Source organism: Brienomyrus brachyistius, unplaced genomic scaffold (genome assembly GCF_023856365.1).
Source record: "Brienomyrus brachyistius isolate T26 unplaced genomic scaffold, BBRACH_0.4 scaffold47, whole genome shotgun sequence".
In the NCBI taxonomy this organism is placed as follows: domain Eukaryota; kingdom Metazoa; phylum Chordata; class Actinopteri; order Osteoglossiformes; family Mormyridae; genus Brienomyrus; species Brienomyrus brachyistius.
The window spans coordinates 91,868-115,352 of NW_026042322.1; the positions used below are offsets into that span (position 1 = coordinate 91,868).

General features: G+C 49.7%; 2 protein-coding genes across 5 annotated transcripts; both read right to left on the reverse strand.

The window, feature by feature from the left end:
- Window positions 1-1,256: 1,256 nt before the first annotated feature.
- On the reverse strand, window positions 1,257-6,828 carry mogs (mannosyl-oligosaccharide glucosidase). 3 transcript variants are annotated; one of them, XM_048999719.1, is made up of 6 exons: window positions 6,739-6,828; window positions 5,777-5,844; window positions 4,531-4,903; window positions 3,859-4,082; window positions 3,495-3,688; window positions 1,257-3,387 (listed from the first exon to the last, which is right to left on the reverse strand). In XM_048999719.1, the coding sequence occupies exons 3-6, from the start codon at window positions 4,895-4,897 to the stop codon at window positions 1,626-1,628; spliced, it is 2,547 nt and encodes an 848-aa protein (XP_048855676.1). In that variant the 5' UTR covers window positions 4,898-4,903; window positions 5,777-5,844; window positions 6,739-6,828; the 3' UTR covers window positions 1,257-1,625. The 3 variants fall into 3 exon arrangements, with proteins under 3 accessions (XP_048855676.1, XP_048855677.1, XP_048855679.1); XM_048999720.1 differs by lacking the exon at window positions 6,739-6,828 and adding an exon at window positions 6,437-6,458; XM_048999722.1 differs by lacking the exon at window positions 5,777-5,844 and having other exon boundaries at window positions 6,739-6,811.
- Window positions 6,829-9,433: 2,605 nt separating this feature from the next.
- pdcd4a (programmed cell death 4a) lies at window positions 9,434-23,446 on the reverse strand. 2 transcript variants are annotated; one of them, XM_048999725.1, is made up of 12 exons: window positions 23,282-23,446; window positions 23,074-23,157; window positions 17,363-17,653; window positions 16,919-17,016; window positions 15,582-15,695; window positions 15,146-15,367; window positions 13,769-13,866; window positions 13,404-13,518; window positions 12,172-12,279; window positions 11,537-11,647; window positions 10,677-10,816; window positions 9,434-9,927 (listed from the first exon to the last, which is right to left on the reverse strand). In XM_048999725.1, the coding sequence occupies exons 2-12, from the start codon at window positions 23,117-23,119 to the stop codon at window positions 9,876-9,878; spliced, it is 1,395 nt and encodes a 464-aa protein (XP_048855682.1). In that variant the 5' UTR covers window positions 23,120-23,157; window positions 23,282-23,446; the 3' UTR covers window positions 9,434-9,875. The 2 variants fall into 2 exon arrangements, with proteins under 2 accessions (XP_048855682.1, XP_048855683.1); XM_048999726.1 differs by lacking the exons at window positions 23,074-23,157; window positions 23,282-23,446 and adding an exon at window positions 19,412-19,578.
- Between the last annotated feature and the right edge of the window lie 39 nt (window positions 23,447-23,485).

The window sequence follows — 23,485 nt, forward strand, 5'->3', positions numbered from 1 at the left end:
CTGAAGGTCCCGTCCTAGAACCGCGGCTATTTTTAGCCGGTTAACCTCGTCGACGAAAGCGTCTCCGGCAGCCGCTGGGGATTTGAAGCGGAATTCTGCCGTCGTCGCTGGTCACAAGGAGGCGAGCCGCGGGTGACGGCAGCTGTGTTTTTGGCAGATCCGTTTAACTGCAACAAACAATGGCAAAAAAGCCGTTGAGGTGGGCGACCGCGGCAATGGCGCACTGATTGAGCAGGGGGCCTCATGACGACGTCTCGCCATGGTAACCCGGCCTGCCAAAAACAATGCCCGCGCCGGGCTGACGTCAGCCGGGGTCCTTTATGTGCCTGCGGCATGAGAAAACGAGGGGCCAAGCACCTGAGTTACCCCCCCCCCCCCCCCCCCACCAATTCAGCACCACTCAGAATCACAAGCATCATTTAATCCACATTGCCCATGTTCCTGAACCAGGATCGTTACTGATCAAAATTCATTTAATCCATTAATATTAAACTGGGCCAACTGATGCCATAATCAATCTGACTGCTGAGAGCCAGACCGGAGAAACACCTGTTCCAGCCTATTTAATCGGCAGAGGCAAAACAGCTAGTGAATGTGTGTCCCTAACTAGCACGCCACCTACAGGACAAACTTCAAAATTAAACTGAACGAATAAGTCGTAACTTCTCTGCTAGGGTGGACAGGCACGGTCAAGGAATGCGAGTTCATTAAAAACCAAAAAAAATTTGACGGAGGATACAGATAGCTTACACAGACACATACACAGCAATCACAGGTGATCTGAAGGACAGCAAACTACCAGATTTCGCCACCTCTGGTAACACACAAATCATTTACTAGAACAGACATATGTGAGTCTTGTGAATAAGTGATATTTATCCGACTTTCCATTGTTCCCTGTAAACAAAACGCATGGCACTGTGCCGTGACTAATCTCGGTGGCAGCCAAGCGGCTGGCGAGGCAGTCCGCAGCACAGCTGCCCGCCGGGACTCGCCCTCTTACATCCTGCGCTCACCTCCGGAACAGACCACCCCAAGAGAGGCACTGCCGTATTCCACTACATAGTAGTAGTGGATCGATGGAATAAAAACGGTAAGTGGATTTTGACCCCAACAGCACACCGGAGTCCTTTTCATACAGGGCTCAAGAAAGTAAAGAGAGGGAGGGAGGGATGAATTGAGGGAATTATGAAGGGAGGGAGAGAGGGATCATCAAATGAAAGCTACACACTGAAGAAAATTCAACACGTGAAAAGTGGGGATCAAAACTGCTTTATTTTACTATTGTTTAAAGAATTATCAGCAATGTTTTTACTGGGTTTCGCAATGTGTAAAGGTGGTATCTTCTGGAGGATGCAAGCACGTTTACTCCGATCGCTCCTTGAAAATGACCTTCGGCGCAATTCAAGTGCGCTGAATAGAACGGTTTCGTATAAATTTTAAGTCAGGAAAAACTCAAAAGACTTCATCCCCGGACCCTTAATTACATTTTATTCCCCCTCACAGAAACTGGAACATTTTTTGATGTCATTAGAACACATCTATACAACAATCTGTAGAGAGACAAAAAGTTAAAAACTAAAACGAAAATCACTTGGCGCGTGACGTCGGTGTGGACCAGCACCTCAGTACTGCTCAGCCATGATCAGCGTGACAAGAGCCGACCAACCGGTAAAGGGGTGGCTCCCCTCACCCCGCCCCGTGGTGTCATTGTACTGTTCCCAGATGTAGCCCGTTTCCATGTACTGTCTGTAAACATTGTCGATGATGTTAGTCCTGAGCTCCTGGTATAGCACCGCCGCGGACTCCTGGTACGGCCCGTCCGTTTTGCCGTAGTAGTGCAAGGCCCTCACAGCCAGGTAATTGATGTTGATCCATATGGGCCCTCGCCAGTAGGGGGCGTCATGCTCTGTGTTACGCTTCATATACATGGGGTCAGCTTTGGACAGCGAGCGCAGGCCGTAGGGGGTCCACAGCTTGCCGGGGTCCCTCATGTCACGTAGGATGTGCCCCAGTTTGGGCGAGTCGGGGGTCAGGAGGTGGAGGAGGAAGGGAAAGAGGCTGACGTAGCCCAGAGCATTGACGTACTGGAGTTTGGGGGCGCGGCGGACGGAGCGCACCAAGCGGGCTGCGGGGAATTGGTGCCGGGGCTGCCCTGGGGGTACGTACACCTTTTCTTGGACCAATGACACAGCAGGGGTGTGGTTCCCGTAGTCGGCGAAAGCACCCAAGTGCTCAGACCAATGCAGCTCGGCCAGCCGTGCGTTGTCGCTCAGCTCGCGCTTGGCACGTTGGTAGTCGCTGGCCGGCTCACCCAGGAGCTGCGCCACGCGGGCCATGATACTGGAGGCCAGCGCCATCCAGCAGCGCAGGTCCACGTGCCGCTCATCGGCTGACGGGTGCGAGGCCCGGGGGTAGTCGTCCAGCCCCGACGTCAGTGTCTTGGGGTTGAGGAAGAGGTTGGCGTCCTTGTCCCGCCCCCGCCAGCGGTACGAACCAGGCAGTGGGCCAGACTGTGTGACATTGTACCACTCGAACCACGTGCGTAGCCGCGGGAAAATCCGCCGGAAGAAGCCCTCAGTGGCCACAGAGTGGCGCCCCAGCGGCTCGGCATCCAACAGCGCCTGCAGTGTCAGGAAGAGTGTGGGCGGGTTGGCGTTCTCGTTCCACTGCACCACGAATTCAGCGGGCACTTTGCTGCGCGCCTCGTCGCCCAGGATCTGCTCACGCGGGATCCAGCCATCCGCGTTCATCAGGTCCAGCCAGTGCGCCAGAGCTTCACGGGTGGCCTCGGGGTCCCAGCGACTTACCAGGAGCTGGTGGAAGCCCTCATCCCACAAAAAGCCCCTGGGGAAAAAGGAGCGTGAGGGGACGGCGGTGAACAAGCTCCCCTCGGGGTACAGCAAGGGGTGCTCGTTGTAGGGTGACTGCACGATGGACTGGCCGTGGAAATAGCCCATCCCTCCAAGCATGTTGCTTAGGGCTGCCTTGGCGAACTTGACTTGGGCAGGAGTAAATCCCTTGCCCTGTAGGCCGAAGGTCTCCTCGAACTTGCGGTTGAATGCTGCCACCTTCTCCTCTAGCTCCTCCGTCATAACCCGGCCCGCCAGCTGGTTGGGCCGCTCCCGGAAACTCCCGGACTCAAAGAGGACCTCGATCTGGAAGGGGGTCTGCGCTGTGACCTGGTGCAGCACGAAGTCGCTCTCCGTCCTAGGGTTGGTTTGTTTCTGCTGATGGGGCTGTGTGGGGGGACGGTGGACGTCCACGCCAACGTAGGGTCTCCTCTCGCCTGAAGGGGGACTGAAGACGAACCTGCGGCTCAGGCTGCTGCGGACGATGTCAGTAAGCTTCTCCAGACCCGGGCTAACAGTCTTCAGGTGATTGTAACTGGAGGACAATGAAAGAAAGTTTAAACCCATCCAGACAGCTCATACAAACCACCGAGCTTCCATCCACCCAGCCATCCATCCATCAGTCTCCCTCAGGGGACATACCTGGCATACTTGGTGCCCGCAGCCTCCCCGGCAGTGGGCTTCCCGAAGGTCACCTTGAAGCTGCCCAGCTCCTCAGAGGAGCCCGTGACGGAGCTCAGGCGGCCACGCTCCTCCACGTGCGCCTGCAGGGAGCCCTGGGTGTCTGCCGCCACATAGAACATCAACGAGATGATGGGCGGCTGGGGGGCGGAGCTCTGGGGTTGGAGGGGGGAGGAGCCAGGAGAGGTGAGCCTACTGCAGCCAATAGTTTAACATCTCGGTTTAAAATGTCCGAGAAGCAGCCAGATCGTTCTTTAGCACGCTGCAGCATTTCTGCAGAGCTGTCCCCTTTGCCTCCGGACGTCACAGGCATGGACCTGCTCACCTGCTGCTTGGCGGTCACTCTCCAGGTCCAGTCCCCACCGTGATCCCCTCCCGGTCGCTTCACAAACTCAGTGGTGAGGATGAAGTCGGTGTCCCGGATCTCCTGCACGCCAAAGCTCAGGCCGTCGTGTGCCAGCCACCCGTAACTGTGAAGCCGGTCACCCTGCTCGCATGTATGCCTCAGACTCACGTCCGCCTCGGGGGACTGCCGCATCCACATCAGCCCTGCAGGGGTGGCCTTCATTTACTTTCTTACAAGAATACATTTATACCAACTAATTTAATGTGGTCCTCAGCCCTTGTTCTCCGGATAGGTGCAGGCTATCAGTCTGTAATTAATGCAATTAATACACTAATTAAACCCATTCAGCTTCCTCTCAATACTGGGCTCCAAAGAACCCAGATTCCCTCCTTTTCTCAAACGCAAGGATAAGGACCAGTTTTATAGACAGTACAGTCCTATCTTTTTCAGCCATTGATACAGCTGGAATTTTGTATAATGGCCTCGTTAAAGCTGAGAGCAGAAGCTGCCTTTCAGGGATGGAGCTGCCAGCTTTTCACGGAAGCCCAGATTACCAAACCACAAAGTCCTGCTTTAGTGTGGCAGAAAACCGCCCCAGACCCAAACCAGGAGGCAGAAGCACAGGCTCAATGTTTAAGGAGAGGTCCGTACCCGTCACCATGGACCTGGGGTTCCTCGTCTTCATGCCGAAGTAGACCTGTGGCCTGTAGGAGCCCCAGAAGCGCTGAGGGGACACAGCAGCACTGGTGCTGTTATCATGGAGGACCTGGGGCGAGGGATGCAGGGTGACCACTCGCCTGGCCAGTGAGGAGCGCATGTACAGGGCGTAGAAGAACCACACCAGGCTGAAGATGCAGAGGCCAATGGAGATATTGATGAAGACCTTGCCCATGTCGGCCTTCTTCTTCCGCTCCTTGTCCTTACGGTGTGGGCCGCTGGGTTTCTCATCTTTCCGGTGGGCGCTGGCATCATTCTGTGAGACTCGCTTCACTGGCCTCTGTCGGCTCATCCTTCCCATGACAGTCTACAGTGGGGGTGAGGGGGGACAAGTGTGCTAGAGTGCTTAAAAATGTGAAAACGAAGAACCTGGATCTGTCAAACGCAGTATCCTTCCAAAAACCCCAATATTCTTCCCGGCATGACAGCATCTCCCCTCTCTTGTGCAACCTGGAATTCATATTTCATGCAGTATAACTGAGGGTTGTATCCATGAACCAAGCTCACATTTTCTACAATTTTTCATAATTATGTGCCATGTTTTTCAGTTTCACCTTAAGCAGGACACCAACTAAACATTAAGAACAGCAATCAGCTTCTGGGAACAGCATTGTAAGATAACCTTCATCTACATACACTTTTGTGAGTCGAGCAAATGCGAGCATTTTCCGACATTATCTGGGTCCCTCTCTCCTGCCGCACTAACTTGTCTCCGTATCCTGATGTTATCTAAAAACGTTATTTGTGTTTGTGTTGAAGGGTGATGTGCCTTTCCTCAAACTGGGCCACTCAGAACTTCCTCATAGGTTTATATACCGTTATCGTCTTGGTACTAGGAAACGGGGGTAAACAGCACAATTACTTAAGACTACGTGACTACTGTAATAAAACGTCGGAGAGATTATCATGTGATTCTAATTATCTTAATACTAAACAGATCTCATGTCGATCTTGTAAATGGTGATTTATTAATTCGCCGAAAATAAAGTCAAGTGTCTGCACTCCAATGAATGGTTTGTAAAAACCAGGAAGCTGACGACGCAAGTGCAACACCCTATATGGAGAGAATGACACGCCTGGCTATTCAAAAAGAAATGGAGGGAAAGAGACGATCACACGACGAATAGCAGAAAATGCACCAGAATTCGCAGCTTCAGCCTAAATCGAACAGCAGATGTACCTTAAATACGTGCGAAACTCCGGTTGCACATTATCAGTCACGCTGCTTCCTGTTCGCCTCGATCCCACCTAAAGACGGCGCAGGAACATGACGTTATCTCCAAGACCTGCAGCAAACGCTTAAAACCTTTCATAAGTGTGTTTCATGCCCCTTTTCACCGCCACACACATACATATTATCTTCATCGAGATTACTAATTGTCATAACGTTATTTCACGAGAAAGGTGCATTTTATTTTCCCCGGGCAAATATTTAGCGTCAACGCGTCGCATACAAATGACGCAAAATGACATTTATAGAGGAGTGACGGGGGAATAAACATGACACTACACAATTAATATTACGTCAAGATCGTCGTGGGAGGCAAATGCCGAAATTAAATAAAGGGCACAGCTATCAAGCTGTTTACATCTACGCTGCATTAATGTATTGGAAGCCATTAAATGTCATGTGATGCAAGCCGAATAGGTCCGGCTCATTCATTGATCTCATACACACACGTTTGACCAAATCTCTTAGCCAGGAAGCAGTCCAGGTAAAACCCGGGTTACTTCGAGTTGATCAAGTACTACAATGGCTTGCTGTGTTCCCAAAAGGACGGCCACAGCCTCAAGCTTCTCCAATTTAATTACTAGCTGTCATCTGATTGACTGCAATTACCTTGTCATCGCTCCAGAAAAGTGCGTATAGCAAGGAAATAAATAATTTTGAAACGTGCTTACAAAGTAGCGCTATAATTAGTCATCAGCCCAAATAATATGGCTGTCACCTGTTCAGGCTTTAAGGGTAAAGAGTTGAACTTAGAAGTAAGACGCAAGTTAGTGAAGACAGAGTTTAAAGAGAACGGGCTTTGGTTTGCCTTATTCTGAAATAGAATTGTACCCTGTTATTTTTATAGGATATAAAAGGAAAAATATTAGACAAAAACATAGAGTACAAAGACCAATCATTCATCATCTTACCGTCAAAATAAGCGGAAGAATTGAGAGGAACACAGCGTGGGAATCCTGAATGATTTTAATGAACGGAGACTACCATCCCACACGTGCAATAAGGGGTTTTATTGAAATAATTACAAACGTCTTGGTGCACTTCAAGTGTAACGCAATTTGTTACAGATGATTAAACAGTTGAGAAGTTAACACTCATGAATTTCTGGGGGAAATAGTTAAACAATAAACCTTTCTATCAAACTTTGGTTAACCGGCAAACAAAATAAAATCTGAAGCTATGATTCTTAAAAAAATCGGTTATTTGCAAAAACAGTAAAAAAATAAAAAAAAAATAGTAAATGAAAGCCCATGCATGTGGCTCTAAGTAATAACGCTGCCCCTAAAAACGGAGTGAGATCTTAACGCTTCATCTGTTAATAAGTAGTTGGGAGGCTTCAGACCACTGCATAGACTTTGTGTAGAAACCCGAATTGCCTACTATTGAGGTGGGGAACATTTGATCCAAGAAGAAAGCAAGACGGCCCGCGGTTCTACAGCCTTGTCGGTGACTCGCCGCCCCTGGTGACGTCACGCCGGCAGCCTCCTCTGCCTCCTGTGGGAAATGACCAATCGCGAGCGGGATCATCCTGCTACCCTTTGCTCCCGACGCCATATCGACAGAGGGCGAAGACTGACGCATCAAAACACACAATCATGGTGGAGTCATCCAGTTCCAGCCCCTGAAACCATTTAATTGTTCTAATTTGCTGGAAGGGGGGGGGGCATGTCCTAATTACAGCGGGGGGGCTTCTGACGCTAAGCGTTTCGCCGTACCGCTTAGCCGGAGAGAGGCCGGCAGGTGTATTCTTCTGTTTACATGGTGGTTCGGGAAATTTTATTAATATTCACGAGAGACGCGTTACATGATTGGTCAACTTATTAATATTTATGAAAAGGGCTACCTGATTGGCCAGTGAACGTGCTCTCATCGAAATGTGCTTCTTATTTTTTCGGTCTAAGGCATTCACTGGCCAATCAGGAAAAGCTTCTCTTATGAATATTAATAGGTTTTCCCAAACGACCCTGTTCGCTGTCACCACGTGTGGGAGCAGACCCTACCTTCTGACAGCACTGTTGGGATCAGAATCGCCGCGGGCGACGAGCAAACCGGCGCCCTTCTGGGTTTTTCCTTCGGGCTCCTGTCCCATGTTCTGTATGTCACTCTACCGGAAGGGCGGTCAGGTCCCAAAATGAAAGCGCCACAGGGGGGCGCTGTCCGGTTACAGCCATCACCCTGTCCTCTGTAATCTCATCATCCTTTGCTGGTCATGTTACAACAGGAGCCCAAAGACCTGTGTGTCACTAGCTTATTTGGACATATTCTGGATCTTCAGGTGAACATCTAGAAATGTCTTCCTCTGTGATTTAAACCACGGTGTTCATGACAGTGCCTCTCGAGATGTTATGTTATCAAACCTACTAAGACTCAGCGTAGGGGCTGTGTCTTTCAACATGGAGAAGCACTGCTGTGCACAGCCGAAGTAGGCGATGCCAAAGAGAGAGACCATACGTTACATGCAAACCGCCCAAAGATGTGGCCCTGAGGACTGCTGTGTTCATCCAGGGCGGGAGTTCATCCCATCTGAGCTTTGCTGACTTACCTGTCGACTGAATCATGTAATTCATACCGTCAAACCAATCTTTTATGACTCATTTTAACATATGCTTCTGAAAAGTATCTGCAGCAGAAAAACAAATTAGTAAACCATTACCAGTTTTTGTGAAAATACAGTCTGTTCACTTCACAATAATTTCACTTAACTGCCCAAGAGCTGGGATTGAATAAAATCTTAGAAACTACGACTCATTGTAAAACTTGTCCCTTTCAGATGCGTTTTCAACCGGTTTGGAACAAATTTCTCAACGCGTGCGTTCGGCGCGATGTAATTTGAATTGTGTATATTATTCAATAAGCGGCGTGTGACGGAGTGGGCTAAGCCTCTATGCTTATGACCAGAAGGCTGCTGCATCGAGCCCAGCCTTGGCATATCTGTGGGTCCTTGAGCAAAGCCCTTAACCCCCCCCCCCATCTCCCTGGGTACTGCAACAGGTGGGTGCCCTTTGTGGCCAGCTTGCTGTCACCTACAGTGAGCAAGCTGGGGGAGGTGTAAAGGGAATTTCCACATGAGAATCACTTAAATCACAAATAACTCAACTGGTTCAAAATCAGTCCTGCTGTGCCACCAAAGGCCCTGGGTTCAAGCCTGTGTTAATTCTGTTGCTTGTGGGGGGGTGGTAAACCTCAGCAGGATAGGATATCGTGCCCGTGATCAGAAGGTCATTGGTTCAAATCCCGGGTTCAGCTGAGAGATGTCACCCCCCGGACCCTGGAGGAAGGCCTTTGACATTTCACGGCCTATCTGACCCTGGCTTCTGATTATACACAACTTTAGATAAAGACAACGAATAAATAACAGGCAAATAGTTTTTCAAGGCCGTGTTTCAAACGCTAACACATAGCACAAGCCTAAAACATTCGGTTTTCACAGCAGTGGATTTTGAGCAGTCAGACTACAGAAAATTGCTGGACAAACTGCAGTGTGTGTTGCAATGCAGTGCGTGTCAGATCAGAGATTCCGTCAGACAGTCACCGGCCGGTACAGACCACGAACCTGTGAATGCTTAGGTGGGGGGGCAGGGCGGATAAACATCCACACAGAGCTCATTTTACTGCTTGAAATTCTGTTTTTCTTTATGTAAGTGTCCTTACAAACAAGTCACATGCAATGGTAACAACAGAAGTACACCTACCAATGAAGTGATACAGAAAAACGGTGTGAGTGACTCCCTTATTCCCGGTTGTCTGCCCCCAAAAAATCATGGGGTAGAAAGCTTAAGCAAGAAAAGAACTTTCAAAAATCCTGCAAACAAATACATTTGGGAAAAGAAACATTTAATGGCGGATGACCCCCCCCCTCCCCTACAGTTCCCTTCCTCATCCACCTGATGACACAGTGGTGGGTGCAGTGATGATGGAAGGCCAGGGCACGGGGGTGGGGGGGGCGGAGGTGTACATCCTCCCATCCAAGCCTCAGGCCTGTAGTGAGGGCTGAAGCACAACCGGAGCATACCCACCCGCTCCCCACCAACATCACCAGCCACCCCTTCTAGTTCTTGATCAGCCCGCCATCACCTTCACTGACAAACCTCTTGCGCCCCCTGGTGGACAAAAAGGAGACGACCGTCGGTCAAACGATCACAGCCGAAAACGTGCCGGAGAAACGAATCGTTCACGCGCTTTTAACAAGGTCGCATATCATAATGTCATAATGATGAGGATTAATTAGACGGCCAATCACTGGCGCGCCAATTACTGTGGCTGTGAAAACAGCCCGTGATTTAAATAAAAGGAATTTCTATGCAATATAAATTCAGCATTAAATTCAGAATATAAACTGAGAAAGCCTTGGGACGCGTGCTGAATTCTGTATGTTTAACATATCTGCTCATATCTTCTACACAGACATTGTCTTTTTATTAAGTGTCATGATTCAGTTGCTGTTCTTGCCATTTCGCTATGAATTGCAATCGTAGTTTTTGGCTCCAGAAGTGATATGAAACACAGATTTTAATATCTTATGTTATCGTAAAGGTGGTACCGATTAAAAAGCTCCCAAATAAATTTCTCGTCAAGGAACGTTTTATCTCAGAACAGCTGACTTAGAACTATAATTTGGGTTTCAGTTTATTGAAACGAATGTTTTACTTAAAACTATTGATTGTTTGTAATGTGATATATTATTTGTAAACAAATGATTAAAATAGTGATTTTTGTTGTTTTTTGACTTAATGTGAGCACTGTAGATGTACAAAATTAGACAAATAGAATTACTAATTCCTATACGGACAAAACAGCCTCAAAGCAAATGCATTGGTGCAGGCCGGGGGTAGGTGGGTGGGGGGGTTACCTGGATGGACAGGTGTCCCTCAGCTGTTTGGTGATGACTGACTCTTGGTGGCACAATTCCACGAAGCTCTCCAGAATGGCGTGAGCATGAGGCACGTCCAGGTTGATTTCGGGGAGCTCGCTGTAAACCCGCTGGAAGCCCTGTGGTGGGGGGGGGGGGGTGTGAAGTAACAGGGGGGGGGGGGGGGTGTGAAGTAACAGGGGGGGGGGCTTAGGAATACAATTGGGGTGCTCACAGAGACATGGCCTGGAAGCTAATGAAATGGAAGCCATTCATTGTTAAGCAAGTACATTTTAACTGGAGGCTCAGACATCAGGGAAGATAATTATCTGGGTAGCCTGGAAGTATGTTAATTAAAGGTACAGAGACTCAGGCAGAGAGGAGACAGCCCCGGGGTCCATCGGGACCGGTCAGGTGGTCATCACAGGACATTGTCTATAGCCCTCTGCTCTGCAGAGAGGGCACAGCCCCGGGGTCCACCAGGACCGGTCAGGTGGTCATCACAGGACATTGTCTATAGCCCTCTGCTCTGCAGAGAGGCCACAGCCCCGGGGTCCACCGGGACCGGTCAGGTGGTCATCACAGGACCTTGTCTATAGCCCTCTGCTCTGCAGAGAGGGCACAGCCCCGGGGTCCACCGGGACCGGTCAGGTGGTCATCACAGGACATTGTCTACAGCCATGTGCTCTGCATGATGTGCACACCCACACGCACGCATACACACACACACACACACACACACAGACACACACACATGTGCGCACACACCCACGCAGCCGTCTGCAGCCAGACGTTGAACCCCACGCCTCTCAGTAGTGAGGAGCACAGAGCTCTGTTTCCATGGTAGCCGCTCCACTGACCCTGTTCATTTGGTCCAGTGTGATGAGGCCCATCCCCCAGAAGGCCTTCAGGAGCTTCACCATCATCTGGATGGCCGTCTCCCCCTTGGACTCCAGGACCATGATTACAGCCTGGGGGTGGGGGGTGGGGGGGGGGTGGCAGGAGGAGAAATGACAGCAAAGGGGGAACTTAAGCAACCACAATACACTCGGCAGCTGTACGTCATCCCGCTAGGCCTTGAGTCATGGGAGAATATTCACCTTTGAAAAGTGCGAAAAAGAGGTCAGTATGATTCAATCAGATTCCCATACGGGTCAGTCAGCAGTAGCATGCGGTTCCATCATTCTTCATGCTAATCTATTAAAGTGAGGCATAGCCCCCAACCTGCCACTAGATGGCAGTGTTACGCAGGATTTCTGCCATTTCAACAAGAACCCTCCCTCGCACCCCTTACGAATGTCCGTTGTTAAGTATAATACCCGGGGTCACAGCCTTCAAGTCAGCTGAGGATCATTTTACAAAGTTAGAAACATACTTTCTTTTATGAAAGTAAAATTTATAAGTAAAGTATGCAAATCACAGGAATTCTATTCACTAAATACAGCAGGGAGGTCGTTGTTTTGTAGCGCTGAGGATCGTGGGACGGGCTCCGAACCTCGTAAACGAGCTCGTGGTGGAAGTGGGGCACTTCCAGATCTCTGAGGCAGCGCTCCGCCTCGGACACCTCCCCCGAGACCAGGTACTCCTTCAGCAGCAGGTTCATCTGGAGCGTGACAGGGGAGCTGCGTTACAATCGCACGCACACGCAAACATTCTCTTTAACACCCCACCCAAAGGTGTGTGACACCGTCAGCAGTCTAACGCCGTTCACACTGCTTTACTGGCTCCCAATGGGTTAAAAAAAACCGAGTGATTCATGGTAATCCCACATACTGGGTTTTTACAGAACTGGAACAAGTGACTAAAACAACATTGAAGTCTAATAGCATTCAGCCAATCCTGTGCAATCGAGAACATGCTTTAAAATGGTCCAAGGGTTAACAAAGTTCACAGACGGCATTAATCGATTTAAAGCAAAACTCTTCTCTGCTGAACCAGAGCTGTCTATGTCCAGGGAATGATGCCAGATCAGGCTGGGAATATGTCGGGAAAATTATATCTCCACAGGGGCCCCTCTCTCACACCGGGGAGGTGAATAATGGTGCAAAATCCTCTCTCTTATGGGCTTACATTCTGCACTGTGCTGCTTCCAACTGACCCCATGTGGTACACTCAGGCAGAAAGAGAGAGAGAGAGCGAGGGAGAGAGCGAGAGAGAGAGCGAGAGAGGACGCAAATTCTGCTGACACAGGAGGATGGCTCCGAGATAGCGATGGCACGTCTCCCACAATTCCTTGCTGACGCCTGAACCTCACAGGAATACTGAAGCCTCCCCAGGAAGGGTCAGGGTACAAAACCAGTAAAGCTTTCCAAGCATTTCCACACACCCAGGCAGAAAAATCACAACAGCAGGTAGTTCGGCATCCAAATGGACCTGCTGCTGACAGACATTCAATCTGCCAAAAACACAGTGGAGTAAATGGCAGATATTTAAAACCAAAAGCTAAAACTGCCTTTTACTAACGTATTTATAAACATCAATAAATGTATACATGCAGGCTTAGGTTAAAATCAGAAATTCCGAATTTCTAAGTAAATCCCTGCATAATCAGTACAAAGGCGTCAACCCCACCTACGCTTAACCTCACATCAAACCCACGCTCGCAATTAATATATTCATACCCCACCCACTACTGTATCCTGGCAACACCCACTCAAGCAACAAGATTCATACACTCACACTGGCCGCCCACTCCCACTCCTGCACCCAGGCTCCACCCACCCTCACCTCCTTAATAAGATGTTTCACGGGTCTCTGGCCGCCGCCCACTCCCCACACGTTGTCCAGTCGCACAATCTCCCGCTTCATGGACAGCAGTACGGCTGCCCGGTCCAGGGCTGCCCTGGAGGGAGGGAAGTAGGCGTGTCCCCAAATCACCAGGAATCATGAAAGCAGGGCATTGTGGGATCGGGAGGGTTATCGGAGTTTAAATCTGAGCAAACAGCAGGAATCACTGCAAGGTGTCTGACAGGAGACTTGACACAGACTGAGCTGCGAAAAAACTTTTTCCCTTCATGAATAAATTTCAAACATGGTCTTGTTTCGTGGTGATGGGGGGGGGGGGGGGTGACTTCTGCGAATGCTGCCCACACCTGGCGTGATCGCAGGCCACCATGCCTTTGTAGCGGTCCAGGAAGTTCAGGGGGAGGGCGTGATCAGCAATGGCCCGAGCGACGAACTGACCCAGCATCTGTGGACACGGCAAGAACACGAACCTCCAAGTTTGGTGAGTCTTCACTCCAAATGGCCGAACATGCTGCTCAATGAGTAGCCCACCATGGCAATGACACAAAGGTCATGGGTTCGAGTCCCAGGGAGCACACTTAAATTGTAACCCACCTCCCCTTACTCTAAGTCATTCTACATGAAAAGTGTTGGACAGACAAATTAACGTAAACTGGCATCCTGACATGTTACAGTAGCCATTCATTATTGGGTTCTTTCACACCAAAGTTCCAGAACCTGCACCTGGTTACAAGTCCCAGGGCTTCTAGAGCTGGAACTTTTGTAGCTCCGGACCACTTTCGTGTATCGCTTTCACACTGCATAACAGGACGTGGAACCTGTATGTTAATTAAGCAGGGAAGGTGCAAAAGGCTTAAAGGTAAAAAATTCACTGTTAATTTCATACGAAACTACACTGACCTCCTGAAACAATGGAGGAGGAATAAGTCATTTTGATAGTTATTTGTTGGTTATTGGGGGATCGATCGCTTTCAAAATGAGACACAGCCTTTATTAAATCTGGCCAGCAGATCAATCTTTTGTTTTCCACAGAATAAAAAACTAGAGAATGCTATCCCACTAATAAGCACCGGCACTGGCAATATTACAGAAAAGTATATGGTTTATCAATTGAATTTTCCCATGCAGAAATACGGAGACACAAGCACAAAATGTATTAATTGGTACAATAAATGGAACTGTTTTTGCACCCCAATTGCATCCGCTCAGTTTTTGCCCTGCTACATCTTTTTCTGCTCTTAGGCGTAACTTCCTTGTTAGCGCCGGTGCTTGTGGTCAACCAATCAGCAAGTTTGTCGCTGTAAATGCTTCGCCAGTAGTCTGTGATTGAACGAGAAGTACCAAGTCTAGAGCAGGTGCTAAAAAGGCTTTGAGAACTGCCTCTGAGGAACTACAATCGGGCCGAGTTCCTGCCATGTGAACGCGACAAAAAAGGTTCTGGTTCCAGAAAAAAAACTTCCACTGGTGTGAAAGCGCCTATGGAAATATACTTCATGGTGCCCACACAATGACGCTTCATAATTCCATTTGCTGTATTTTTTGACGGTGTTTTCTGTTAAAAAAAACTGCACAGAGCATGCCCCAAAGCAAGCCAAGAGCACCATCTAGTGGGAACAAAAAATATGCAGCTAATGGTTCATGAAGCGTCATTTTGTCCATCACTAATCCCCGCCCCCCCCCCCCCCCCCCCCCCCGCCCCCCCCGCGCCCACCCACACCCACTACCTGCGGGGCCTCCGGTGTGTCCAGGATGAGGTCGGGCAGCTCCATCAGCACCTTGTCGAATGCCCGTGCCATGTCCTGTTCTGACATGCCCTTGCCCATCAGGTCGGACAGCAGCCGGGACGTCAGCTCGCGGTGGCTGGCCTTGCCCTCTAGGGACAGCGACACGGCCAGCGATGACACCTTGAACTTGTTCTTGCCCAGGTTCAGCTCTTTCAGCAACATCTGGAGGTGGATCACACACGTGGTTACTAGTGAGAGGGCGTGGCTGCGTCTCACAGACAGTGAGCACATGGGAGCCAGTAAAACTATAGCTTGGAACCTTAGTCCTATTAATATGCAGTCCCCACTAATTTAACAGGATGTCCTCATTAGACCTATCTGAAGTCCGTATGATCACCTCTCCTGTTATACTCCCTGCCTCAGACCTGGGTCTCACCTGAACCTCCTTGGTGTCCCCATGCTCAAAGTACTCCTTCACAACGGGGCTGACTGTCTTCTCCAGCTCCTGCTCTTCCAGCTCCGGCATGACCGTAGCATAGACCGTGTTCCCCTTCAAAAGAGCGACACAAACACCGGAGCTCAAAAACCATCTTGTCTTCCGCGTCGACGAGAACTATACTGCCGTTAAGTCGCGCCACCCGGTGGTCAGAATTTCAACTGCGGCGCTTGGAGCACTGTAGGCTCGCACGCGCGCCGACGAGCATCAACTGGAAGGTTCGGTCCGCCAAGCCCGATGGAATCCACTGTGGCGATGATTAGCATTTTAGCATTTTAGCATGGAGCAACGATGTTCCTCAGATGGCCATACGGTGTCCGGGCTTGAGCTAAAGCAAGCCAAGAAGCTGACAAGGACACAGATTCACGATAAAAGAGCGAGCCCTCGTTCAAAAACATCAGGAGGTAACAGAGGTGGGAGGGGAATTTAAGAGCCCTACTGACTCACTTTTCACCTTCCTGCTTGATTTTCCATTTATTAAGAAAAACGACTTCACCATGTCACATGGGCCTGGAAAACACCCCTGCCCCCCATGAACGCTCAGGGCCCTTTTCCAAAAGCAAACACAGCACCTAAATCACGTCCCTGGTGAAAGGGTGAGGTCTCCGGGTTTGTCCATGGTCTCCTATATCGTCAGATGGACAGTCACCATGGCAACAGAGACCCAACAGCCTGTTCTGAGCCAGGTTTGACAATTAAAATTCGTGGGACGAATTTTAAAAAATAGGAAATCTACACACTACTACAAAAGTGCAAAATCTGTGCTTGATTGTAAAGAAAAAAATGGATATTATGTACCTTCTGAAATAATTCAACGGTTGGACACTTGCTATGAAGTATACTTCAGCCATTTGCCAATACAAAGCAGTGTTTAACAGTCCGTTCCTCAGGGACCCCGCAGACAGTCCACCTTTTAGCTCCCCGTCAGACACTCCACGTTTTTACAGAGAGCCAAGAGGGAGCAAAAACACGGCGTTTGCGAAACATCGGTATAAGGAGAAGCAGAAATCTCAGCGTCAGCCGTGTGCGGAGAGCACACCAGGAAGAGGAAATGCTTTTGGTGGTTACGGTACAGACCCCGGCCATCATTACGAAAGAAAACATTCAGACTGAATGACAAGGCAAGACCACAAAAGGCGAAACAAGTGAAAGACAAAACAGACCCACCCACCAAAACAGAGCTACTGTTTTTATAAGTGAGACCCCTAACCCCGAACAGGGCTTTGAAATATGAAGAAACACCACAGCTCAGAACCCCCCAAGCCTGCCTCTGTCACCTGAGAGGATTCGTCATAGTTGGGGTCCTTGGCATCCGGTTCCTCCATCTCGTAGACCATGCCCGCTGCTCCCCACACGCCCTTACCTCCGGCCCCGCCTGCGTTGAAACAAAACCGCCACCAGTACTCCTTACCCCAGTAATGAAACCAGCAAACATGACCGCCGCCTCTCAGCCACACTTTTAGTCACGATTATTAACAGCCTCTCTGCTGATTTCTGAAACCTCGCAGGAATATGGTTCGACACCCATGAAAAGACAAGCAAAAAACAAGTGAATAACACGCTCAGAGGTTCCATCACAGAAATCCTGTGCTGTGAGACAAACAAGCAGCAGCGATATGCCTCAACTGCTACACCACCTGCTGGTGGGATGACCAAAACAACTCCAGATGAGCTACAGGTGTCGATAAAGCTGATTGGCTAAGGAAGCGGCGTGTGCATACCTTTTTTGGGGAGACCACGGCCCTTTCCCATCCTGGACTTGCGGTCGTTGGTGTGCGGCTTGCCCTTGGGACTGGTGAGGTCTGCCGCGGGGTCGGCGGACGCCTCGGACACCGAGTCGCGGCCGGACTCGCGGGAGGAGGTGCGGCGGAGGCGGCGCTTGGCTTTGGCTTTGAGCCGCGCCTCGTGGAGGGCCTTCTCCTGCGGCGTCCACGCCCCATTCACCTCGGCGTCACTCAGCTCCTCCTCATCGCCGTAGGAGCTGTCCCCGTCCGCCTGCTCACCAAACACCCCTGCAGACCCACATACCGAGGTGGAAGAGATGAGCGGATGGGCGGGGGGGTATCACACAACCACACAAAGAAAGAAAGAAAGAAAAAAACTCTCTGGAAAGTTCTGTGCCAAACCGACGGACATGCATCAGGTTAGGGGAAAAGCCAAAACACAGATAGAGGTTGTATGTTTCAACAATGCACTTCTACACGGGGAAGAAAAGCAAGATTTGTGGAATATTCCCGCAAGCATGCGATTGGTGCAAGGTGACTGGCAGGGGGATCGTACACCCAGCCAAAGTGTCAAAGCTGAGTTGCAGATCACAACGGGAACAAAGATGACTTTCAGTTCATCTTCATGTCCAGGGGGAAGCCATGATGGTAGATACGAGATATAAACGGCTTCATTGTTCCTCTGCGTACAGCAGTTTGACGCCGAGTTGTGGTGAGGGGGGGGGAAGATACTGACCAGCCTCCACAGGGATGTCTCATGTAATCAGCAGAGGTAAGAAAATAAACAGCGGGGCGGGGGCAAAAGGCCACCAGCAGGTCATATCTGACCATTTGACTCATCCTGATGAAATGGCTGCTCTACCTTGACTTGATGCACACAGTGCCTGCAGACGCTTGATCCGTCCCGTTTATTAATGAATAAGTCCCCCTCAAAAAAAAAAACAAATCCAGAACCAGTCCAATTCCTGTGACAGAGCCACCCCAGCGGGCAGGTGGGTGGGGGAGGGGAGGGGGGGGGGTCATCACCACCTGTCCCCGCGATCTGCTAGTGGTCCTCCAGCGTACCGCCTGTAGGAGGGAGGCTTCAGACCCTAAAAATAGACGGGTTGAGCCGTCAAACCTGTCACAGGAAGCAGAGCGGAGCCCACGGCAAGCTGGCGTCGGAGATGATCCTCGCCGGGGCGCTGGCGGACGCCCGCCCGCTCCTCTGCTGAAGTTTCGCCATATTTCCCATTCCCTCATCAGCCAGACTCTCAATAAAACATTTGTTTAGTTTTTTTTTCGCCATCCCACACAGTCGGGGCCAGTCGTGGCGAACAGCAGACACATACCAAGGCTCGACTGGCGTTTGCCAACTCAAGCGGCGACAGGGAACCACTCAAGGACCGGTGAACTCAGGATCCAGAACCACGCTCAGACTTTCAGGTGATTACACTCAGTTCACCTCCGATTAAAGCCCACGGATCTTTGCCCAACCACACCCGCCCAGAAAATAACACCAGTTTAGAAGTGGCCGTTTCAGCTGGTCTAGCAGTTATAAAAGGCGCCTGTGACCCCACTGAGGTAAGCGATCAGATAAAAGACAGGATGTGGGAGTTTAAAAGAAAAAAGAAAAAAAAAAAAAAAGCACTTTAACTGGCAACGTTCGGCTTAAACCGACAGGAACAGGAGCAAAACCAAAACAACTGCACAGCACGATGCTGCCAGACAGAAATAAATAACGGTGCTTGTGTGTGCTGAGCCGGGTAACAATTACTGTCTTCATTAAAAACACGGAGCAGCACATTAAGAGGAGATAAAAACAGCTGCGAAAAGCGAAAGTGACAATCAGGAGTGGGAGGAAGCAGCTGGAAGAGTGAAAGTCCTGCAGCTGTCGATCACAAACAAGCAGAACAGATTCAGAAACGGATTTTGGAGGGAAACTGGGCCGCAGACGGCCGCCGCAGTGCAGCGGCTGGCTGAAACGGAAGGACAGGAATCCCGCGGCCCTGCCCCGCGAGTCCTCCCTCACCAGCCCCCTAACATCACGCCCCACCCCCTTCTCACCGAACTCCATGCGGGCCCCGACCGCTCGGCCGGGACAATGTTCACTTCTGCTTGGCGGGTTCTGAGTGGGCGCCGGCTTGCAGCCAGGCGGGGGTCAGAAGTAAAAACATAAAAATAAAAATCATAGAACGAAGTGAATCAGAATGCGTCTGCTGCCATGCTTGGATATCGTGGCGATCCAAAGGAGCACTCAGAGGCAGATGCTGGACAGCAGCCAAGTGGGAGGGGCCTGAGTAGAGCTGGAAGGAAAAAAGCTGACGGGCCCTTTTTTTTTGGGGGGGGGGGGGGACCTCTACAGTACCCTGCAGGGTAATGTTAGCGGGTATCGCGTGGCTGTCCCAATGCCACATACCGCTCACGTGACTAGAGGAACAGATCTGGCACACATTACTCCCCCCCCCCAAAGGAAAACTTTCATGATCCAATGAATTTCCCTGTAGGGCTGCAGGGTCAGGTCATGTGACTTATACGCCTTAGTTGGCTTGCTCGACCCAAACCGGTCTGACTGATGCTCTTGGCAGGGCGTGCGACACAACCGACCTGTGAACCCAAACACAGGTGTGGGGAAACAGGGCTGAGCAGCGTGGCGACTCCCCAGGCCTTTTTTTTTTTTTTTTTACACACTCGCTGCACCTGACGCCTAAAGCAAAGTGGATACGCAGCTGCCACCAGTAGATCTTTCACAAAATCCCTCGCGCGCTTCGGAGCGCTTTCTGACGGCAGCGACGGGCACGCCAGGTGGAGATCTCTGCGTTTCCGTCGAGTCACGCGAACCACGCGTGGGGGGGGGGGGCGCACAGGAAGCCGCTCGCTCCCCGCAGTTAACCACGCGGCAGCTGGCCTCTCCGCCAATCGCCGGGGCTCTCCTCTGTCACGTGACGCAGGAACTAAAACAAACAACTTGGTCGAGTCAGAGAATCGTTTGGCGAAGAATGTCGAGCTGCCAAACTGGAAAAATATGTAAACAGAAGGTCTGCAAAGGTCATGCCCCACCCTGACATTTATTGTTTATTACTATATTCGTCTGGATGTTTGCGTTCGTTTAGTTCCTCTGTAACTACTAAGCTACCTCCCAAATCAGGAGATTTTAAATGCAGAAAAAAAAACTATGTTTTTTTATTTTTTTAAAAGTGATGTCACCATTGGGCCCCAGAGCAAGGCCCTTAAACCCCTATTGCTCTAGGACAGGGGTGGGCAATCTTACCCAGAAAGGGCCGCTGTGTGTGCATGTTTTTGCTGCAATTACCTAATTATATTACTAATAAGAGGACTGATTGGTTGAAGAGTCCTCAAACCTGGAGTTGAACCTCTGACCTAAATGTTATCTCAAAAACCTGCGAACACACCGGCCCTTTGCGGATAAGAGTCACCTCCCCCTTTCTACTTTATAGAAAAATGACTGCTAAATAAATAAATGTTATTAATGTACCAGGGTACGTCCACACTGGAGCTTCGAGACCTTGACAGCGGCTCGCTGGGTGCTGATAACAACTGGCACTGTAGTGGTAACCAAGAGGAGGAAGAGGGCTGTTACCAAGGCTGTTTCCATGCTCTTATTTTGGAGGTGAGGAGGCGGGGAGGTCATTTCCTCTCAGTCGAAACAAACAAAACAAAACCCAGAAGATTCAGTCTCGTTTCATGGACTGGCTGGGTCACCCTCAGCCACAAGCTACAAAGATAAGTCACTGACACATATCCACCTCAGCAGACGCACCCTTGCGCGTAGCGAGACTTGTGTGGTATTTACGCGGAGCACACAAAGGTTATATGCCGGCCCCTGGATTGGAGCCTGCTGTTGTACCCTTTGAACAGCCATGTAAGATCTAGCTGCATGCTTTAAAAAGTGTTGGGGGAAAAAAGTGATTTATACAAACAGCTTTGCACAGAAATGTAACCAGAAGTGATTAGCCCTAATCCTAACTCTATTATCATTCACGTTTTTCATATATAGCACTTTTCTAATAGTCAAGCGCGTTATACAAAGTCAAAATTTAAAAATCTACAACGCAATATTTATACAGATAAGAATATATGTTCATAAAAACATAAACACGGGGTAAAAAAAATGAAATCTCTGCTCGGCACAGAACGAGCTCAAATAAACCTGCTCGAATCAGGAAACGAGTCAGAGGAGCACGGAGTCTGTCCTCTCCGCAAGACCGCTGCCTAACTGTCAAAAACTCACCCACAAACAGAAATCGCACACCGTGCATTAAGTAAATGTGCAAACCTGCCGCCACTCCAAAGCGCCCAATCTTGGCAATAATGGCCACTGTGTGTGTTACAAATTCATTAATATGGCCTTTTAGTATAGCGATCATCCAGCCTAATGACCGGCATATGAAAGATTCAACTAGTAATGCATAAGCATTGAAGCACCGATGCAAATTGGCAACGACAGATCATTTATACTCTTGCAAATTTTGGCTGCACACCCTCTCGAGAAAGGGGGGGGCGTTGTATCTGACCAAACTGAATGTCACTTTTTATAGCAGGACTGAGCAGAGTTCACCTCTTAACCAGCCCCATCCCTGCACAACAGACCGGGTCGGAAAATCCCACATCCTTCACTTTTGATTACCTTCGATATAAGGAATGAATGGTCCAAAGTGAAGATGAGTAGAAAATGGTCCAGGAATACACCCTCTCTCCCTCTACATACCTGTGGCTTATATTGCACAACTATGATATACACAGAACCATTCGCCGACAGCGCTGGATTTAAGGCAGCATAATTTCAGTAGTGGGGGGGGCAAATATGGCCGAATATGGTTCGTACCGTTGCTGGCAAACATGAGTGAAATCACCATACACCACTTACATAACAGGATGGCAGCGAAGCAGCGCGTTATGTAACAGATCAGCGCTTCCCAAAGGTGCAGACAAGCACCCAGCCTCTTTCTCTGCTAGTTCCGAGCACTCGCAAATTAAATGCATTTATTAAACTGATTTAGGGAGTAGGTACTGGGTTTTCGTGCTTTATAGCGCATGTGCGATAAAATACATATTTATTAAGCACGAAAATTCAGAAACGAATATTGAAAGGAAGGAGCTCTTTGTGCACCGCGGTAAATCCGCAGGTAATCACGTTATTTCTGCATGTTTGGGGGCGTTGCCGTTTAAACAAAACAAGAGACAGTGAACTGGGGATCTTTAACTCTGGCCAAATGGATAATCCCACACAAACAAGGCAATTAACTCACCGAAAACAACGCGACACTAAACCAATTACTACTCGCTTCAGAATGCAAACTTTGGTATAACGGAATAAATCGTTTTTATGTCCCGTAACAGCCCGTGACGTCTCGCGTACTGCAAGCACAATCCGACCGCGTTTATCTGTGTTATAGGGCAAAGGGAAGCGGGCCATGAGTGCATGTCGTTGGAGCTTGTGTCCGGACGTGCCCCCCCTCCTCCCCATCCAGGCAAAACAGACCAACAAAAGGCAGATCAGCGTATACTTTGCCACTTCTTATTCCTGCATATGGAGTAAGGATGTAGCGGATTGAGGTAACAGATCATCCGCCTCCGAGAGTCACATGGCGGCGCCCGATCAGCGCTGTGCCCGACCCCCGATCCGCCGCTGCGGGTCTGCTGCGCTCGCCTCCGCAAAGCCAGGTGCGCGGTTCGCATTCACGCAAAGCGCCGGAGGCGCGCCTTACCGTCGGGCCGTGTGGCATCGGACCGCGGGTTCACTTCGGCCGTCATGTCTCCCCCTCTGGCCCCCGCTTAGCGGTCGCGGATCGCTGAAAAAGAAAACAAAAGAAAAACAGACGCGGAGACGTGACGCGCTCTCATAAGCGTCCGTCAGAATGGCTTTTTTAACTCTGTGACAGCCATGCGCGGCGTTATTATAGGGACACGTCTCACCTCGGCTACAAAAACGAGAGCCTTCAAAAGCAATGCAAATGGCAGAAAGCAGTCGAAACGACGAGTCTCTGATTAACCTTTGGTTGAAAACTTGGAAAAAATAAATCCGCCAAGAAATAAATGCATTAAAAGACAAGAAAATCGTGACTAATTAAAGTCTAAAAAAAATCTGTTTTTAACTTGAGTGCATGTGGAATCACATGG

Bases quoted from the DNA above. Each gene is read 5' to 3' on its own strand.
- pdcd4a (XM_048999725.1), bottom strand. From the start codon at position 23,119: ATGACGGCCGAAGTGAACCCGCGGTCCGATGCCACACGGCCCGACG. The intron at 13,519-13,768 runs GTGTGGGCAGCA...CCCTCCCTCCAG, and splicing joins GTGGCCTGCGATCACGCCAG to GGCAGCCCTGGACCGGGCAG. The intron at 10,817-11,536 runs GTCAGTGGAGCG...CCCCCACCACAG, and splicing joins CACTGGACCAAATGAACAGG to GGCTTCCAGCGGGTTTACAG.
- mogs (XM_048999719.1), bottom strand. From the start codon at position 4,897: ATGGGAAGGATGAGCCGACAGAGGCCAGTGAAGCGAGTCTCACAGAAT. The intron at 4,083-4,530 runs GTACGGACCTCT...CCACCCCTGCAG, and splicing joins CCCCAGGTCCATGGTGACGG to GGCTGATGTGGATGCGGCAG. The intron at 3,388-3,494 runs GTATGTCCCCTG...ATTGTCCTCCAG, and splicing joins GCGGGCACCAAGTATGCCAG to TTACAATCACCTGAAGACTG.